Source organism: Salmo salar, chromosome 23, assembly GCF_965601325.2.
Source record: "Salmo salar chromosome 23, fSalSal1, whole genome shotgun sequence".
Lineage (NCBI taxonomy): Eukaryota > Metazoa > Chordata > Actinopteri > Salmoniformes > Salmonidae > Salmo > Salmo salar.
In genome coordinates, this window is record NC_138313.1 from 20,036,758 (window position 1) to 20,053,626 (window position 16,869).

General features: G+C 40.5%; 1 protein-coding gene across 1 annotated transcript in view; it reads left to right on the forward strand.

Moving 5' to 3' along the window:
- LOC106584145 (BMP/retinoic acid-inducible neural-specific protein 3) overlaps positions 1–16,592 on the forward strand; it is a 97,356-nt gene extending 80,764 nt beyond the window's left edge. The window contains exon 8 of the mRNA XM_014169064.3: positions 14,727–16,592. Within this exon, the coding sequence (XP_014024539.1) occupies positions 14,727–15,843 (1,117 nt within the window). The 3' untranslated portion in view covers positions 15,844–16,592. The remainder of the gene's footprint in view (positions 1–14,726) is intronic.
- The last annotated feature ends 277 nt before the right edge of the window (positions 16,593–16,869 follow it).

Genomic DNA, 16,869 nt, shown 5'->3' on the forward strand with positions numbered 1-16,869 from the left:
AGAAGTTGAAGACAACACAGAATATGATCTAGAGGATCTAGACCAAGAGACAAGCGATGTGGAACAATCCAGTGATGAGGAAGAGGGCCCTGCTGAGGTTGTTACATTCCCATCAAAGAATGGGAATTTGTCCTGGTCTTCATCCCCACCTGAGAGAAGAGGTCAGCTGAAAATGTTATCAGGGTGACCCCAGGGCCAACGAGATACACCATATCCCGGGTTGATGACATAATCTTGTCATTTTTTTTTTTATTAAATGGTTTCAAAACAAAAGTCCTTGTTAAACTTTGACACAAAGTAGTCTGTGATAAATAGCACAATATGTTTCTAGTCCATACATTGTGCTTTTTTTACTCAAAATGAGTTGTATGAGCTCAGGTCAATGAGGCCTACAGCCCATAAATAGCAAATAGAAGTTCAGAACGTGTAATGTTCACAAGAACTTAAGTTGATAAAAATATCTAAAACAACATTAGGTGATGTGTATTATTATGGATTTATAATCAGCTATAATGGAGCGGTCATTTAGGACTGGGAACACAGAATTAATTAACATGAAACGAACACAACAGGAGGGTTAAACCCATACGTTTTAAGCCTGCAGTAGGTTATAAGTGGAAAATTGCGTGTCAATTCATAAAGCCTGTGCCATGGAATCGGTACATCGAAAATCTCTTCCCAACTATTTTGCAATCTATATGGCACAGATATCAATGTTTTGGTTCTTAAATAAAAATGTATAGCAGTTTCATTTATCACAATTTTCTTTAACCAATTTTGGTATTTAATGCAGGGCGACAGACAAGTTCCTTACTTTTTTTAATGCATTTTTTTACTGAAACTGCAACCAACTTTCTATGACTTGATTAAAAAATAACAATATTGGAGATGATATGAATAAAGGGGAAAAGGCCATTCTTGAACATGGGGTGAGGCATTCTTAATCATTTTAAATAAAGCCAGTTTGTTATTTAGAATTATTTTTAAATTTTTTTAGAGGGAGAGAAACCAAAAGCCCACCGTGCCTATTTTTCAAAATCTTCAGTCCACATGTCAAGTGACACTCCCCCATTTATATTTACACAAGTTCTCTCTTAACTCCATGACCACCGACAGTTTATGTTGTTGCCTGATGCAGGACTCTAGTACCAGAGGAGAGACTCTGACTGAAAACGTCCCCATTAATTGCCACAGTTTGGAATACCGATAGAACAGCATTTTTACTCCCCCTTTGAGTTGTGTGGCGCAATGACAGAATGCCACCATCTACCACTAACGGTCGCGGCATAAACTCGTAACTTTTAAAGAAAGAACCAATGTACTCATTCAAGGGTTTTTCTTTGTTTTACTATTTTCTACATTGTAGAATAATAGTGAACACATCAAAATAATACATATGTGACCGACCTGCTCAAATTCGTCTTATGTTACAAAATTTGACAGTTTGTTTTTTACATTGGATAAAAGTAGAGACTCAGAGCTACACAATGGTATACCATACACTGCAATTGATGAAACAATGGGAAATACATTTTGCTTTAAAAGTTGATCAACTTGTAAACTCACTTTTGAATGTACTAACAATAGCAGTCAAGCACCCAAGCTAGCTTGCTAGCTACTTCCAGACATCTAAGTGAGCGAGAACAGCTCAATGAACATTACTCACCCTAGCAGAGCTGGTTAGGCTGTTATGATTTCCAGAGTGTTGGTGACTGCAAATGTGCTGTCAGATTGTCCATTCGTATATTCAGAGCGCACACCAGACGCTCTGGCGGATGAGTAGGGTTGAGCCAAACTGTCTGACCTCACAACGGCAGTCAAGCACCCAAGCTAACTGGCTAACGGTGGCTAGCTACTTCCAGACACATAATGAGAGAACACCACATTCTGACCATTTTACTCACGCTAGAAGAACTGGTTAGGCTGTTTTCATGTTATCGTTGGTGACTGTAACTCTTGTCACGAACCGGCTCGAAGTTCGTAACAAAAAGGGAGACAACGTGGAGATAATTATATTTTATTCCTTATTAACTAAAGTAAACTAAATACCATTTAACAATGAGTAGCGTAAGTGAGTGTTTGCGTACATAAATGTGATAATGAGGGGTGTTGAAAGGTGCCAAAGTAAACAACCAAAACGGCCACAAAAATGCCACAACCAAGATCTATCAGTGTCTGCATGGAGAGAGTCTCCCCAATGAATGGCGAAGAGGTGTATTTATCCTGGGACACACCCGAGCCCAGGTGTGTCCCAATTCACTGATGACCCTGCCGGCTCCGCCCACCAACATCCTATTAAGGAAAACAAGAGCAAAGAGAGAATTCGTCAGACAGAGTGGGAGGGTCGTCACACAGTGCTGCTGGCAACAATTTAATGTCACTTTTTTTGCCAACGTTTACTGACACTGGCCATATTCAACGGGTGTTGAGCGTTCGTAAATTCATCGATTATTCTGCGCTCTCTGGCACACTCAGAGGAGAGTGCTCTGAAATCGGAGTAGATGGCCAGACTGAATTTACAAACGCACTGGAAATGGATATTTGCATAGTGAAGTCTTTTTTTTAAGACATGTAGCTAGCTAGCTAAACATTAAAGCATAATCCCAACTCATTACTTTACTGCCCTGCATGAATCTGCAGGTAGCTATCCAACCAGGTTCAATGTGTGCTAGCTAACATTAGGCTATAGCTAGCTAAGCAAATGGTTCTGAGATACGAATAATGTCATACATGTAACGTTAGCTAGCGAGCCAGCCAGCTAACATTAGCTAGCTAGCTAGCTAGCTAGCTAGGTAAACAATGAACCATAATGACAACTCATGATGTTACTACCCTGCATGAATCTGCAGGTAACTAACCAACCAGGTTTAATGTTAGCTAGCTAACATTAGGCTATAGCTAGCCAAGCAAATTGCTCTTTCTGTCAAAATTAGAAACGTGTAATTTCTGAAAATGTAGCTAGCTAGACTGTCTTACCCACATACATCATTCATGGTTGGACGCGTCTCCTGTCGGATGCCATGGTTGCCCTTCGTTTGAAGATGTAATAAAGGTGTTTTCTCCATCTCCTTAGGTATCATACTTGAATTCCACTGAATTCAAAACTCAGTCCTCCAGAAAGTGGACTTATGCAGTTTTAGTACACAATACATAAAAAAGGCATGTTAGATATGATTACGTAGACATACTGACCAGCTCAAATAGACAGAAGCGTGCTGAATGGCAGACCAATCCAAACTCATCTTGCGGCATGTCCAGCCCACTCATTATCTCAGCTAATCATGGCTAGCGGGAAGGATGCTGACTTTTTCTTTGGCTAAACCAACTAGGCTCGTAATTTAACAATTTTATTCGTATTTACATTTGGCAGACAAGTTTGTTATTAAAGCACATGAAGTTCACTTGTTTGATAAGGCATTTCTGCCAATAAAACTATTTTGATTAAAAAAAAGTTTACGTTCAAACGGCTCTCCTGTGAAGTAGTGACCCACGACATATGCCTAGTTTCCTGAATCGGGTCACATATGGAATCATGTAATAACCAAAAAAGTGTTAAATGAAAATATATTTGAGATTCTTCAAAGTAGCCACCATTCTCCTTAGTGACAGCTTTGCTCACACTTGGCATCCTCTCAACCAGCTTCACCTGGAATGCTTTTCCAACAGTCTTGAAGGAGTTCCCACATATGCTGAGCACTTGGCCGCTTTTCCTTCACTCTGCGGTCCAACTCATCCCAAACCATCTCAACTGGGTAAGCCTCATCTAATAATTCTAAAATATTTTTATCTTGAATTTGTCTTTCAGCATCAAATATGCAAAGAGGAAGAACAGTCCATCATTACGTGAAGGTCAGTCAATCTCGAAAATGTCAAGAACTTTTAAAGTTTCTTCAAGTGCATTCGCAGAAACCAGCAAGCGCTATGATGAAACTGACTCTTATGAGGGCCGTCACAGAAAAGGAAGACCCAGAGTTACCTCTGCTGCAGAGGATAAGTTACCAGCCTCAGAAATTGCAGCCCAAATATATGCTTCAGAGTTCAAGTAACAGATACATCTCAACATCAACTGTTCAGAGGAGACTGCGTGAATCAGGCCTTCATAGTCGAATTGCTGCAAAGAAACCACCAATAATAAGAAGAGACTTGCTTGGGCCAAGAAACACAAGCAATGGACGTTAGACCGGTGGAAATCTATCCTTTGGTCTGATGAGTCCAAATTTTTGATTTTTAGACATCCTGGAAATAATTTATTGGGGCAGAGATACCAGAAGACATCTGGCAATATTTCAAGATTTAGGATGTAATAAATGAGCCCAGAATATATAATATATCTATTAAGTGCTATTGGGCTCCCGCAATGATATGTTTTGGGATTGTCTGTCTTTATCCCCTTTTTTGTTCCTCATTTTCAACACTTTATGCAGCGTCTGCGTTCGACCAATTGACCGTAACCCATACACCGTCATATTTGGAATAACCCCATGGAACAATGTCACAAATAATCTATCAGACACGATAGTATTCACATTCACATTTCTGTTAGCCCGCTGACTCATCCTTTTTTAATAGAAATCTGCTTCCCCAACCTCCCATTCTCGATGGGTGAGAGACGTTTTATCTCTCCTTAAATTAGAGAAAATTAGGTTCACCGCCCAAGGCGCTACTGAAAAAAAGTGAAAGGTGTGGCAGCCTTTCACATCACACGTAATGAGATCCACATGTCTGGCTATTGAGTGACTGTAGATATTCAAGGTCAGGCACCTACAGGTGTAGGCCTACACACAAACTATGAGTGAATAACATAAATAAACTCTCTACACAGCTAAGAGGAGAAGTATTTGTGAGCTTGAGGATGTGAACAAAAAAGTATGATTGTGTATATACTGTATCATGTATGACTAGTTGTATATTATGTATTGTCTGTAGTGGGATCTCAGGTATAGTCTTTTATGGTTCTAAATCCATCAGTCTATGCTAACTTTTAGTATTATCTGTTTTTTATGTATTTATTATTTTCTATATTTACAAGAAGTGCAATGACACAAGGATTTTAACTGGGGGAAAAATATGAAATCGCGAAGTACCGAGATTAATTTAAGTTCATCCCACCCTCCAGAGTAGGAGAGGTGTGTATTATTTGTAAAAAAATTAATAAAATAAAGGACAATTGTTCCATATGTGAAAAATCTGCCGATGTGCCCTTGAGCAAGACACTTAAGCCTAATTGCTCCTGAAAGTTGCTCTGGATAAGATTGTATGCTAAGTGACGTGAAAGTAAAACATCAAGGCTATCTAAGAAATCCACTTGAGTATCCCCTTTGTGCCTGAATACACTCTGGTGTATTGTGAATGTCCCAGTCGGAAATGGCTGCCTCAGGTCCCCATGTTCATGTTCAGACGTACACACTGTTAATAGGTGAGGGGAGATAAATTATGTACAGTACTTTGCATATTGCTTTGACAGTTCTGCACTGGTGTTTTCTGTTTCTTATGTTCAAAATAGTTCAAAGGCAATCAATCAGAACATTGGATAGCTGCTCCAATTTCACCAACTCGCTTGTCGGGTAAAACTGCTGTGCTTGCGTTTTTTTTCTCTTCATTTTCTTCTAAATGTGTTTTAGAAATGGTTTCACTTGGCAAAATCAGCACATATTTCTTCGTTAACAGTCAGAGAACTGATTAATAAATAGGAAACTATTTTATACATTAGATATATTGTGAAAGCCTTTATTTTAATGGTGTGTCCTGTTTACTTGTCCTAGTTTATGGAGAATGTATTTTCTTCATATATGAAGAGAAAACGGTAGTTAGATTGATACTCTATAAATAAATAAAAGGGTCATGGCATGGCCATTTGATTCTCATAAGCTGTGAAAATACTGCCACAGAAAACTAGGTCTCCTAATACTACTGCTATTGTGGCTGTAACACAGAAGTGATCTTGTTCAAGTCTGACAGATTTGTCTGAATGGTTTTCAGTATAACAATACAAGCTGCTTCCTGCCCCTTCCATTTCCATTCTAGGTTTTCTTCTCAACCTATTGTTGTTTTCCCCCTATTGTTTCATGGAGGCAATTTATAAAGTAAATCCAGTTAGTCACAGAGAATTGTGTGACAGAGCAGAGACAAAGTAACATCCCCGGTCTCTGGCATTAGGTGTTTGTGTAAAGCGCTGACAGACCGACAGCTACATGTAACAGCTCTTCAGTTGCCACCCACCTCCTCTCTCACCTCATCTCTCTTGGCAACACTACCTATGTGGATGACAACACCAGGCCCAGTAGAAAGAAAATTGAATCGAATAAAAATAAAACATTTGTCTTCGATAGAAATGTTTCTGCAGCTATAATTTCATTTGATTAATGTACACGGCAAAATGTCTTATGGCATCTATAATAGGGTTTTCATATATCAAATTTATTTATATAGCCCTTCTTACATCAGCTGATATATCAAAGTGCTGTACAGAAACCCAGCCTAAAACCCCAAACAGCAAGCAATGCAGGTGTAGAAGCACGGTGGCTAGGAAAAACTCCCTAGAAAAGCCAAAACCTAGGAAGAAACCTAGAGAGGAACCAGGCTATGAGGGGTGGCCAGTCTTCTTGTGGCTGGGCCGGGTGGAGATTATAACAGAACATGGTCAAGATGTTCAAATGTTCATAAATGACCAGCATGGTCAAATAATAGTAATCACAGTGAACAGGTCAGGGTTCCATAGCCACAGGCAGAACAGTTGAAACTGGAGCAGCAGCACGGCCAGGTGGACTGTGAACAACAAGGAGTCATCATGCCAGGTAGTCCTGAGGCATGGTCCTAGGGCTCAGGTCCTCCTCCTCCGAGAGAGAATTAGAGAGAGCATACTTGAATTCACACAGGACACCGGATAAGACAGGAGAAATACTCCAGATATAACAGGCTGACCCTGGCCCCCCGACACATAAACTACTGCAGTATAAATACTGGAGGCTGAGACAGGAGGGGTCAGGAGACACTGTGGCCCCAGCCGATGATACCCCCGGACAGGGCCAAACAGGCAGGATATAACCCCACCCACTTTGCCAAAGCACAGCCCCCACACAACTAGAGGGATATCTCCAACCACCAACACCTGAGACAAGGCTGAGTATAGCCCACAAAGATCTCGCCACGGCACAACCCAAGGGGGGTGCCAACCCAGACAGGAAGACCACGTCAGTGACTCAACCCACTCAAGTGACGCACCCCTCCTAGGGACGGCATGGAAGAGCACCAGTAAGCCAGCGACTCAGCCCCTGTAATAGGGTTAGAGGCAGAGAATCCCAGTGGAGAGAGGGGAACCGGCCAGGCAGAGACAGCAAGGGTGGTTCGTTGCTCCAGTGCCTTTCCGTTCACCTTCACACTCCTGGGCCAGACTACACTCAATCATAGGACCTACTGAATAAAGACTTAAAGGTTGAGACCGAGTCTGCGTCTCTCACATGGGTAGGCAGACCATTTAATAAAAATGGAGCTCTATAGGAGAAAGCCCTGCCTCCAGCTGTTTGCTTAGAAATTCTAGGGACAATTAGGAGGCCTGCGTCTTGTGACCATAGCATACGTGTAGGTATGTACGGCAGAACCAAATCGGAAAGATAGGTAGGCGCAAGCCCATGTAATGCTTTGTAGGTTAGCAGTAAAACCTTGAAATCAGCCCTTGACTTAACAGGACGCCAGTGTAGGGAGGCTAGCACTGGAGTAATATGATCAAATTTTTTGGTTCTAGTCAGGATTCTAGCAGCCGTATTTAGCACTAACTGAAGTTTATTTAGTGCTTTATCCAGGTAGCCGGAAAGTAGAGCATTGCAGTAGTCTAACCTAGAGGTAACAAAAGCATGGATAAATTTTTCTACATTTTTGGAGAGAAAATTTCTGATTTTTGCAACGTTACGTAAATGGAAAGAAGCTGTCCTTGAAATAGTCTTGATATGTTCGTCAAATGAGAGCTCAGGGCCCAGAGTAACGCCGAGGTCCTTCACAGTTTTATTTGAGACGACTGTGCAACCATCAAGATTCATTGTCAGATTCAACAGAATATCTCTTTGTTTCTTCGGACCTAGAACAAGCATCTCTGTTTCGTCCGAGTTTAAAAGTAGAATGTTTGCAGCCATCCACTTCCATATGTCTGGCTTCTAGAGGTCTTAAAACGGAACCTTGAGGAACACCGAAATTTACAGTTGATTTGGCAGAGGACAAACCATTCACAGGGACAAACTGATATCTTTCCGACAGATAAGATCTAAACCAGGCCAGAACTTGTCCATGTAGACCAATTTGGGTTTCCAATCTCTCCAAAAGAATGTGGTGATCAATGGTATCAAAAGCAGCACTAAGGTCTTGGAGCACGAGGACAGATGCAGAGCCTCGGTCTGATGCCATTAAAAGGTAATTTACCACCTTCACAAGTGCAGTCTCAGTGCTATGATGGTGTCTAAAACCAGACTGAAGCATTTCCTATACATTGTTTGTCTGTTTGCTGCGCAACAGCTTTTTCTAGAATTTTTGAGAGGAATGGGAGATTCGATATAGGCCGATATAGTTTTTTATATTTTCTGGGTCAAGGTTTGGCTTTTTCAAGAGAGGCTTTATTACTGCCATTTTTAGTGAGTTTGGTACACATCCGGTGGATAGAGAGCCATTTATTATGTTCAACATAGGAGGGCCAAGCACAGGAAGCAGCTCTTTCAGTAGTTTAGTTGGAATAGGGTCCAGTATGCAGCTTGAAGGTTTAGAGGCCATGATTATTTTCATCATTGTGTCAAGAGATATAGTACTAAAACACTTTAGTGTCTCCCTTGATCCTAGGTCCTGGCAGAGTTGTGCAGACTCATCCTCTCTTGGGGAATGCTGCTTTTTAGTTAGCTTTGCGACAGTATCAAAAATAGATTTCGGATTGTTCTTATTTTCCTCAATTAAGTTGGAAAAATAGGATGATCGAGCAGCAGTGAGGGCTCTTCGATACTGCACGGTACTGTCTTTCCAAGCTAGTCAGAAGACTTCCAGTTTGGTGTGGCACCATTTCCGTTCCAATTTTCTGGAAGCTTGCTTCAGAGCTCTGGTATTTTCTGTATACTAGGGAGCTAGTTTCTTATGACAAATGTTTTTAGTTTTTAGGGGTGCAACTGCATCTAGGGTATTGCGCAAGGTTAAATTGAGTTCCTCAGTTAGGTGGTTAACTGATTTTTGTCCTCTGACGTCCTTGGGTAGGCAGAGGGAGTCTGGAAGGGCATCAAGGAATCTTTGGGTTGTCTGAGAATTTATAGCATGACTTTTGATGCTCCTTGGTTGAGGTCTGAGCAGATTATCCTGATAGTCCAGGATTATGAGAAAAAAACATTAAGATCCACAACATTTATTCCATGGGACAAAACTAGGTCCAGAGTATGACTGTGGCAGTGAGTAGTTCCGGAGACATGTTTGACAAAACCCAGTCGATGATGGCTCCGAAAGCTTTTTGTAGTGGGTCTGTGGACTTTTCCATGTGAATATTAAAGTAACCAAAAATCAGAATATTATCTGTTATGACTACAAGGTCCGATAGGAATTCAGGGAACTCAGTGAGGAATGCTGTATAGGAGGCCTGTAAACTGTAGCTATAAAAAGTGATTGAGTAGGCTGCATAGATTTCATGACGAGAAGCTCAAAAGACGAAAACGTCTGTTTTTTTTTGTAACTTGAAATTTGCTATCGTAAATGTTAGCAACACCTCCGCCTTTGCGGGATGCGCTGGGGATATGGTCACTAGTGTAACCAGGAGGCCTCATTTGAGGTGTGGCCTCATTTAACACAGTAAATTCATCAGGCTTAAGCCATGTTTCAGTCAGGCCAATTACATCAAGATTATGATCAGTGATTAGTTCATTGACAATAACTGCCTTGGAAGTGAGGGATCTAACATTAAGTAGCCCTATTTTGAGATGTGAGATATCACGATCTCTTTCAATAATGGCAGGAATGGAGGAGGTCTTTATTCTAGTGAGATTGCTAAGGCGAACACTGCCATGTTTAGTTTTGCCCAACCTAGGTCGAGGCACAGACACGGTCTCAATGGGGATATATGAAGCTGACCTTTAAAATATATATTGTTTTATTTTCTGCTTTTCCACTCTAATATATTTTCATGAGTTGTCCTCAATTCATCATACACTGTTGCTGTGTGCACATATGCAGTACCAGTCAAACGTTTGGACACATGTACTCATTCAAGGGTTTTTCTTTATTTTTACTATTTTCTACATTGTCGAATAATAGTGAAGACATCAAAACTTTGAAAGTTTCAAAGTAATGATGGACTGTCGTTTCTCTTTGCTTATTAGAGCTGTTTTTGCCATAATATGGACTTGGTATTTTACCAAATAGGGATATTAACTGATTGGCTAATTTCTCTTATTTGAGTTGTTCTTTACCAAATAGGGCTATCTTCTGTATACCACCCCTACCTTGTCACAACACAACTGACTGGCTCAAACACATTAAGAAGGAAAAGAATTCCACAAATTAACTTTTAACAAAGGTACACCTGTTAATTGAAATGCATTCCAGGTGACTACCTTATGAAGCTGGTTGAACGAATGCCAAGAGTGTGCAAAGCTGTCATCAAGGTAAAGGGTGGCTACTTTGAAGAATCTCAAGTATAAAATATATTTTGATTTGTTTAACACTTTTTTGGTTACTACATAATTACAGTGCCTTGCAAAAGTATTCATCCCTCTTGGCATTTTCCTATTTTGTTGCATTACAACCTGTAATTTAAATGGATTTTAATTTGGATTTCATGTAATGGACATACAGAATAAAATCAAAATTGGTGAAGTGAAATAAAAAAAATAGCTTGTTTCAAAAGATTCAAAAAAATGTCAAACTGAAAAGTGGTGTGTGCATATGTATTCACCCCCTTCGCTATGAAGCCCCTAAATAAGATCTGGTGCAACCAATTACCTTCAGAAGTCATAGATTGCACACAGGTGAACTAATTGTCACATGATCTCAGTATGTATACACCTGTTCTGATATTTTTCAAGAGATACCTGGTCCAATAGCAGCAGGGGGAACAACATTTCAGACAAAACAACTTACATACACTAACACAATATTAAACAAAACTACAGACACACATACAGTACAACAAATACAGTTGAAGTCAGAAGTTTACACACACTTAGGTTGGAGTCATTATAACTCGTTTTTCAACCACTCCACAAATTTCTTGTTAATCAACTATAGTTTTGGAAAGTCAGTTAGGACATCTACTTTGTGCATGACACAAGTCATTTTCCCAACAATTGTTTACAGACAGATTATTTAACTAATTCACTGTATCACAATTCCAGTGGGTCAGAAGTTTACATACACTTAGTTGACTGTGCCTTTAAACAGCTTGGAAAATTCCAGAAAATTATGTCACGACTTCAGGAGCTTCTGATAGACTAATTGACATAATTTGAGTCAATTGGAGGTGTACCTGTGGATGTATTTCAAGGCCTACCTTCAAACTCAGTGCCTCTTTGCTTGACATCAAAAGAAATCAGCCAATTTCTCAGAAAAACAATTGTAGCCCTCCACAAGTCTGGTTCATCCTTGGGAGCAATTTCTAAATGCCTGAAGGTACCACGTTCATCTGTACAAACAATAGTACGAAAGTATAAACACCATGGTACCACGCAGCCGTCAAACCACTCAGGAAGGAGAAGCGTTCTGTCTCCTAGAGATGAAGGTACTTTGGTGTGAAAAGTGCAAATCAATCCCAGAACAACAGCAAAGGACCTTGTGAAGATGCTGGAGGAAACTGGTACAAAAGTATCTATATCCACAGTAAAACGAGTCCTATATCGACATAAGTTGAAAGGCCACTCAGCAAGGAAGAAGCCACTGCTCCAAAACCGCCATTAAAAAGCCAGACTACGGTTTGCAACTGCACATGGGGACAAAGATCGTACTTTTTGGAGAAATGTCCTCTGGTCTGATGAAACAAAAATAGAACTGTTTGGCCATAATGACCATTGTTATGTTAGGAGGAAAAAGGGGGATGCTTGCAAGCCGAAGATTACCATCCCAACCGTGAAGCATGGGGGTGGCAGCATCATGTTGTGGGGTGCTTAGCTGTAGGAGGGACTGGTGCACTTCACAAAATAGATGGCATCATGAGAAGGAAAATTATGTGAATATATTGAAGCAACATCTCAAGACATCAGTCAGGAAGTTAAAGCTTGGTCACAAATGGGTCTTCCAAATGGACAATGACCCAAAGCATACTTCCAAAGTTGTGGCAAAATGGCTTAAGGACAACAAAGTCAAGGTATTGGAGTGGCCATCACAAAACCCTGACCTCAATCCTATAGACAGTTTGTGGGCGAAACTGAAAAAGCTTGTGCGAGCAAGGAGGCCTACAAACCTGACTCAGTTACACCAGCTCTGTCAGGAGGAATGGGTCAAAATTCACCTAACTTATTGTGGGAAGCTTGTGGAAGGCTCCCCGTAACGTTTGACCCAAGTTTAACACTTTAAAGGCAATGCTACCAAATACTAATTGACTGTATGTAAACTTCTGACTCACTGGGAATGTGATGAAAGAAATAAAAGCTGAAATAAAGAATTCTCTCTAGTATTATTCTGACATTTCACATTCTTAAAATAAAGTGGTGATTCTAACTGATTCTAAGACAGGGAATTTTTATGAGGATTAAATGTCAGGAATTGTGAAAACTGAGTTTAAATGTAGTTAGCTAAGGTGTATGTAAACTTCTGATTTGAACTGTATATATAACATCACTAATATCTGATACTGCCAGTAATGTACATCGTACCAGCTCCTTCCTGGCCTCCAAAGAAAAACAAGCCTCATGCCGGTAATAAAAACCTATTCTCAGCTTGAGCTTCCTTATCAAGTTCTCCACATAAACAATGAAGCTCAGCTTGTCATCAACCCACACACCCAATTATTTGTACACTTTGACTTGCTCTGTATGTCCAGCCAATGTAACAATGACATGATTAGTAACATGCCTGGCATTTGAAAATACCATGCGTTTTGTTTTACCCAAATTCAGAACAAGCTTCAAATCACACAGATTCTGTTGTATGATGTTAAATGCTCTTTTGGCATTTTCAAAAGCTAAAGATAAACTACTAACACTTGATTAAAGAACAGTATCATCTGCATAAATATGAACATCCGCTGTTTCAATATGATCCCCAATGTTGTTGATATACAAAATGAATAACAGTGGGCCCAAAATAGAACCTTACGGAACACCTGAGCACAACCATCCACCATTACACATTGTGTACGATTTGATTGGTAATTTATAAACCAATCTAGAACATGACCAGTAATTCCACAACATTTTATCCTTTGCACTAACACAGCATGGTCCATGGTGTCAAATGCCTTTGACAATCAATAAAGACAGACAAACAATGTAACTTCTTGTCAAGAGCACAGTGGATGTCATTTAAAACATTCAATGTTGCTGAAACAGTGCTGTGGCCAGACCTAAAACCTGATTGCATTCCATTTAAGATGTTGTTTTCAGCTGCCTACTAACTAAGGACTCCAGTACCTTTGACAGTACTGACAATTTTGATATGGGTCAATAACGAAGGATCTCCACCTTTCAGTAGAGGCAGTACAAAAGCAGATTCCATAACTTGGGGATTTCCTTAACGTCGAGTGTAAGGTTAGAAATACATGTTAAGGGGGGAGCAATGATGTCTGCAGCTAGGTGTAGGAAACGGGGGTCTAGATCATCAGGGCCAAGGGTTTTTTTTTCTATAATTTTTTTTCAGGGCTTTACACACTTCTGAAACAGAGAAGGATGCAAATGAGAACCTGGTGAAGGAGTGCACAGGGGTGTCAGGTAAATTCATACGGGGCTCAATTATACCTTTGACCTTTTCAAATAAACTGCCTGCATCTAGAAAATGCTGATTTAAGGTTTTCAGAATGGAGGTTTTCTCAGTTACAATCTGTGTGTCTACCAACAATTGTTTGGAAGCTTTGTATCTTTTTGCACTACAAACCTTTCACTACTTGCCAAAATGTGGATGGATTATTGAAATTATCCGAAGTAGATTTCAGGTAGTGGTCTGCTTTCGATTTTTTGATCATAGCCACACCCATATTTCGAAGACGTTTAAAAGCCATCCAATCATCCGCCGAACCAGTCCCTCTTGCTTTAGCCCACATTGCATTTCATTCCCTTATGATTTTACTAAGTTCCTCAGGAAACCAAAGGTTCTCTCTGCCCTTAATCCTGCATTTTTTAAAGGGGCATGACTATTGCATACATCCTATTTTCTACAAACTTTTGACTGGTACTGTACCTACATAGATACTGCATTTATAATTTTTTATGTCTCATGTGGGGTTGGGAAAATACTGTGACACCCTGCTTGCGTACATATGAAGTTAACACTCTTTGACAACCCACTGACATGGCCAGACATAAATACTGCAGGGGGATAATTTATATATTGTTATTTCTTCAGGAAAATACAGCTATAGGATGACATGAACCTATGGGAGATGCAACTATTTATTGGGGAATATGTGGTTATTCTAGTGTACCTGATATCATAGTGCAGATAGTATTCCCAGAACTACAAAGTGCACTATACAGTGTATGGCCATACTAAGTGCATTTCCCCCAAAATAAAATAATAATATACTGTCTGGAAGGTGATCCGTATTTGTGTTTGAGTGTGTTTTGCAGGTCCTTCAGCTACTGGCTGAACTACATCCTGTCCATCATGTACTGCAGTGAGAACAACTACATAGGTTCCTACCTGGAGGAGACAAGGAGCTGCTCTTGCCCCTACGACCATCCATCCTGCCAGGGTGTCATCCCCTGCACTGTGGGCGAGGGCTCTTTCTGTGCCTCCTGCTCCTATGACAACCGCTCCCGCTGTGCCAGCTGCAACCCCGGGTACATGCTCAGCCAGGGGGTCTGCCGCAATGAGGTCCCAGACTCAACGGATCACTACATCGGCTTTGAGACGGACCTGCAGGACCTGGAGCTGAGGTACCTGCTGCAGAAGAAAGACAGCCGTATTAGCATCCATGGGATCTTCGTCAGCAACGACGTCCGACTCAACAACTGGTTTGACCCATCATGGAGGAAGAGGATGCTGTTGACACTGAAGAGCAACAAGTACAAGTCCAACCATGTCCACATGCTCCTGGGGATGACTCTGCAGATCTGCCTAACTAGGAACAGCTCCCTGGAACCAGTGCTGTCTGTCTACATCAACCCCTTTGGGGGAAGTCACTCTGAGAGCTGGAGCATGCCCATAGACCAAAACAGCTACCCTGATTGGGAGAGGACTAAACTAAACATTCCCCTGGACTGTTACAACTGGACATTGACTTTGGGTAACAAGTGGAAAACTTTTTTTGAGACTGTCCACTTCTACCTGCGGAGCAGGATCAGGGCTCCGTTGCCCCAAGGGAACGGCTCGGTGTACTACGAACCTTTCGAGTTTCTGGAGCCCGGTAAGAACCTGGGCTACATGAAAATAAATAGCATCCAGGTGTTCGGCTATAGTATGCATTTTGACCCGGAAGCGATCCAGGACCTGATTCTGCAGCTGGACTACCCGTACACTCAGGGATCGCAGGACTCAGCTCTGCTGCAGCTGCTGGAGATCAGGGACCGGGTCAACAGACTGTCCCCTCCCGGACCTCAGCTCCTGGACCTGTTCTCCTGTCTCCTGCGCCACCGCCTCAAATTATCCACGACAGATGTTGTCCGAATACAGGCAGCGTTGCAGGCTTTCTCTGCCAAACAGCCGAACTCCATGGAATACGAAACAACCAAATTATGTAGCTAATAAGGTGCCGGTGTCCAGATACACAGATGCTTGTGCTGCTATCACACTGACCTAATTACAGTTAACAGCCATTTTGGAAGGTACTGAGGGACATTTTGGTCATGATCTCAAGAGATATGCATTTGGATTCATGTAAAATTCTAACTTTCTGGAAATGTGTAGTGTCATAGACACATAAGGGGGCTTCACCATGTTCACTTTGCCTTTTTACATAATAACAATAAAACTCAGACTTTCTGACCATTATCGATATCAAAAGATTTATCATCACTGATATGTTGCCCGTGTGCTGAAATCCGTAAATTGCACAGATCTCAATAATCACTTACAATGTGATGCTTTTGCTCATAATGAAGTGTTATCTCAACAGTGTGTTTGGTTTGACACCAGCATGGCTTTAGGTCCTTCACTTTGTTATTAAACACACACCATGTTTTTATACTCACACTTTTCAGTTTAATCCCACTCCACCCCATGTTCAGAGCTACATGAGTCACTATGGCAATCAACTGTTCCTTGTTTTACATTTTTTTATATGTTTAAATTCCCACAAATTGGAGTTACAACAATACTTCAGAGGTACAGAAATAAAACACCATAAATGCAATGGCTAGTATGTTATGTTACATGTAATTTTATTTTTTATAATGCAGTTGTTTGTGAACAGTTACTAAGCAATGTCGATATGCTGTATAACAACATTCTGAATTTGTTAATTCACAAAATAAAAGTCATTTTTATGTCCTGTCTGTAAATAGTGTAGATATTCCATCTAGTGTCTATTTTTATCAGAAATAATCTATTACTTAAATCCATCTCATATTTATATTTGATCTTTAATTCATTACTCTTGATTACATCATATTTGATGCAAATCGAACAGAATTAGACATACTAGTACTGTTAGTTGTTCCCAAATCCTGTCAATTAGTACCAATTCATTAAATGACGGTGTTAAATGGAAGTGTGTCAGTTAAGATTATATTTAAATCTTAATCTCTTCTCTAAGGAGGACAAGCTTCATGC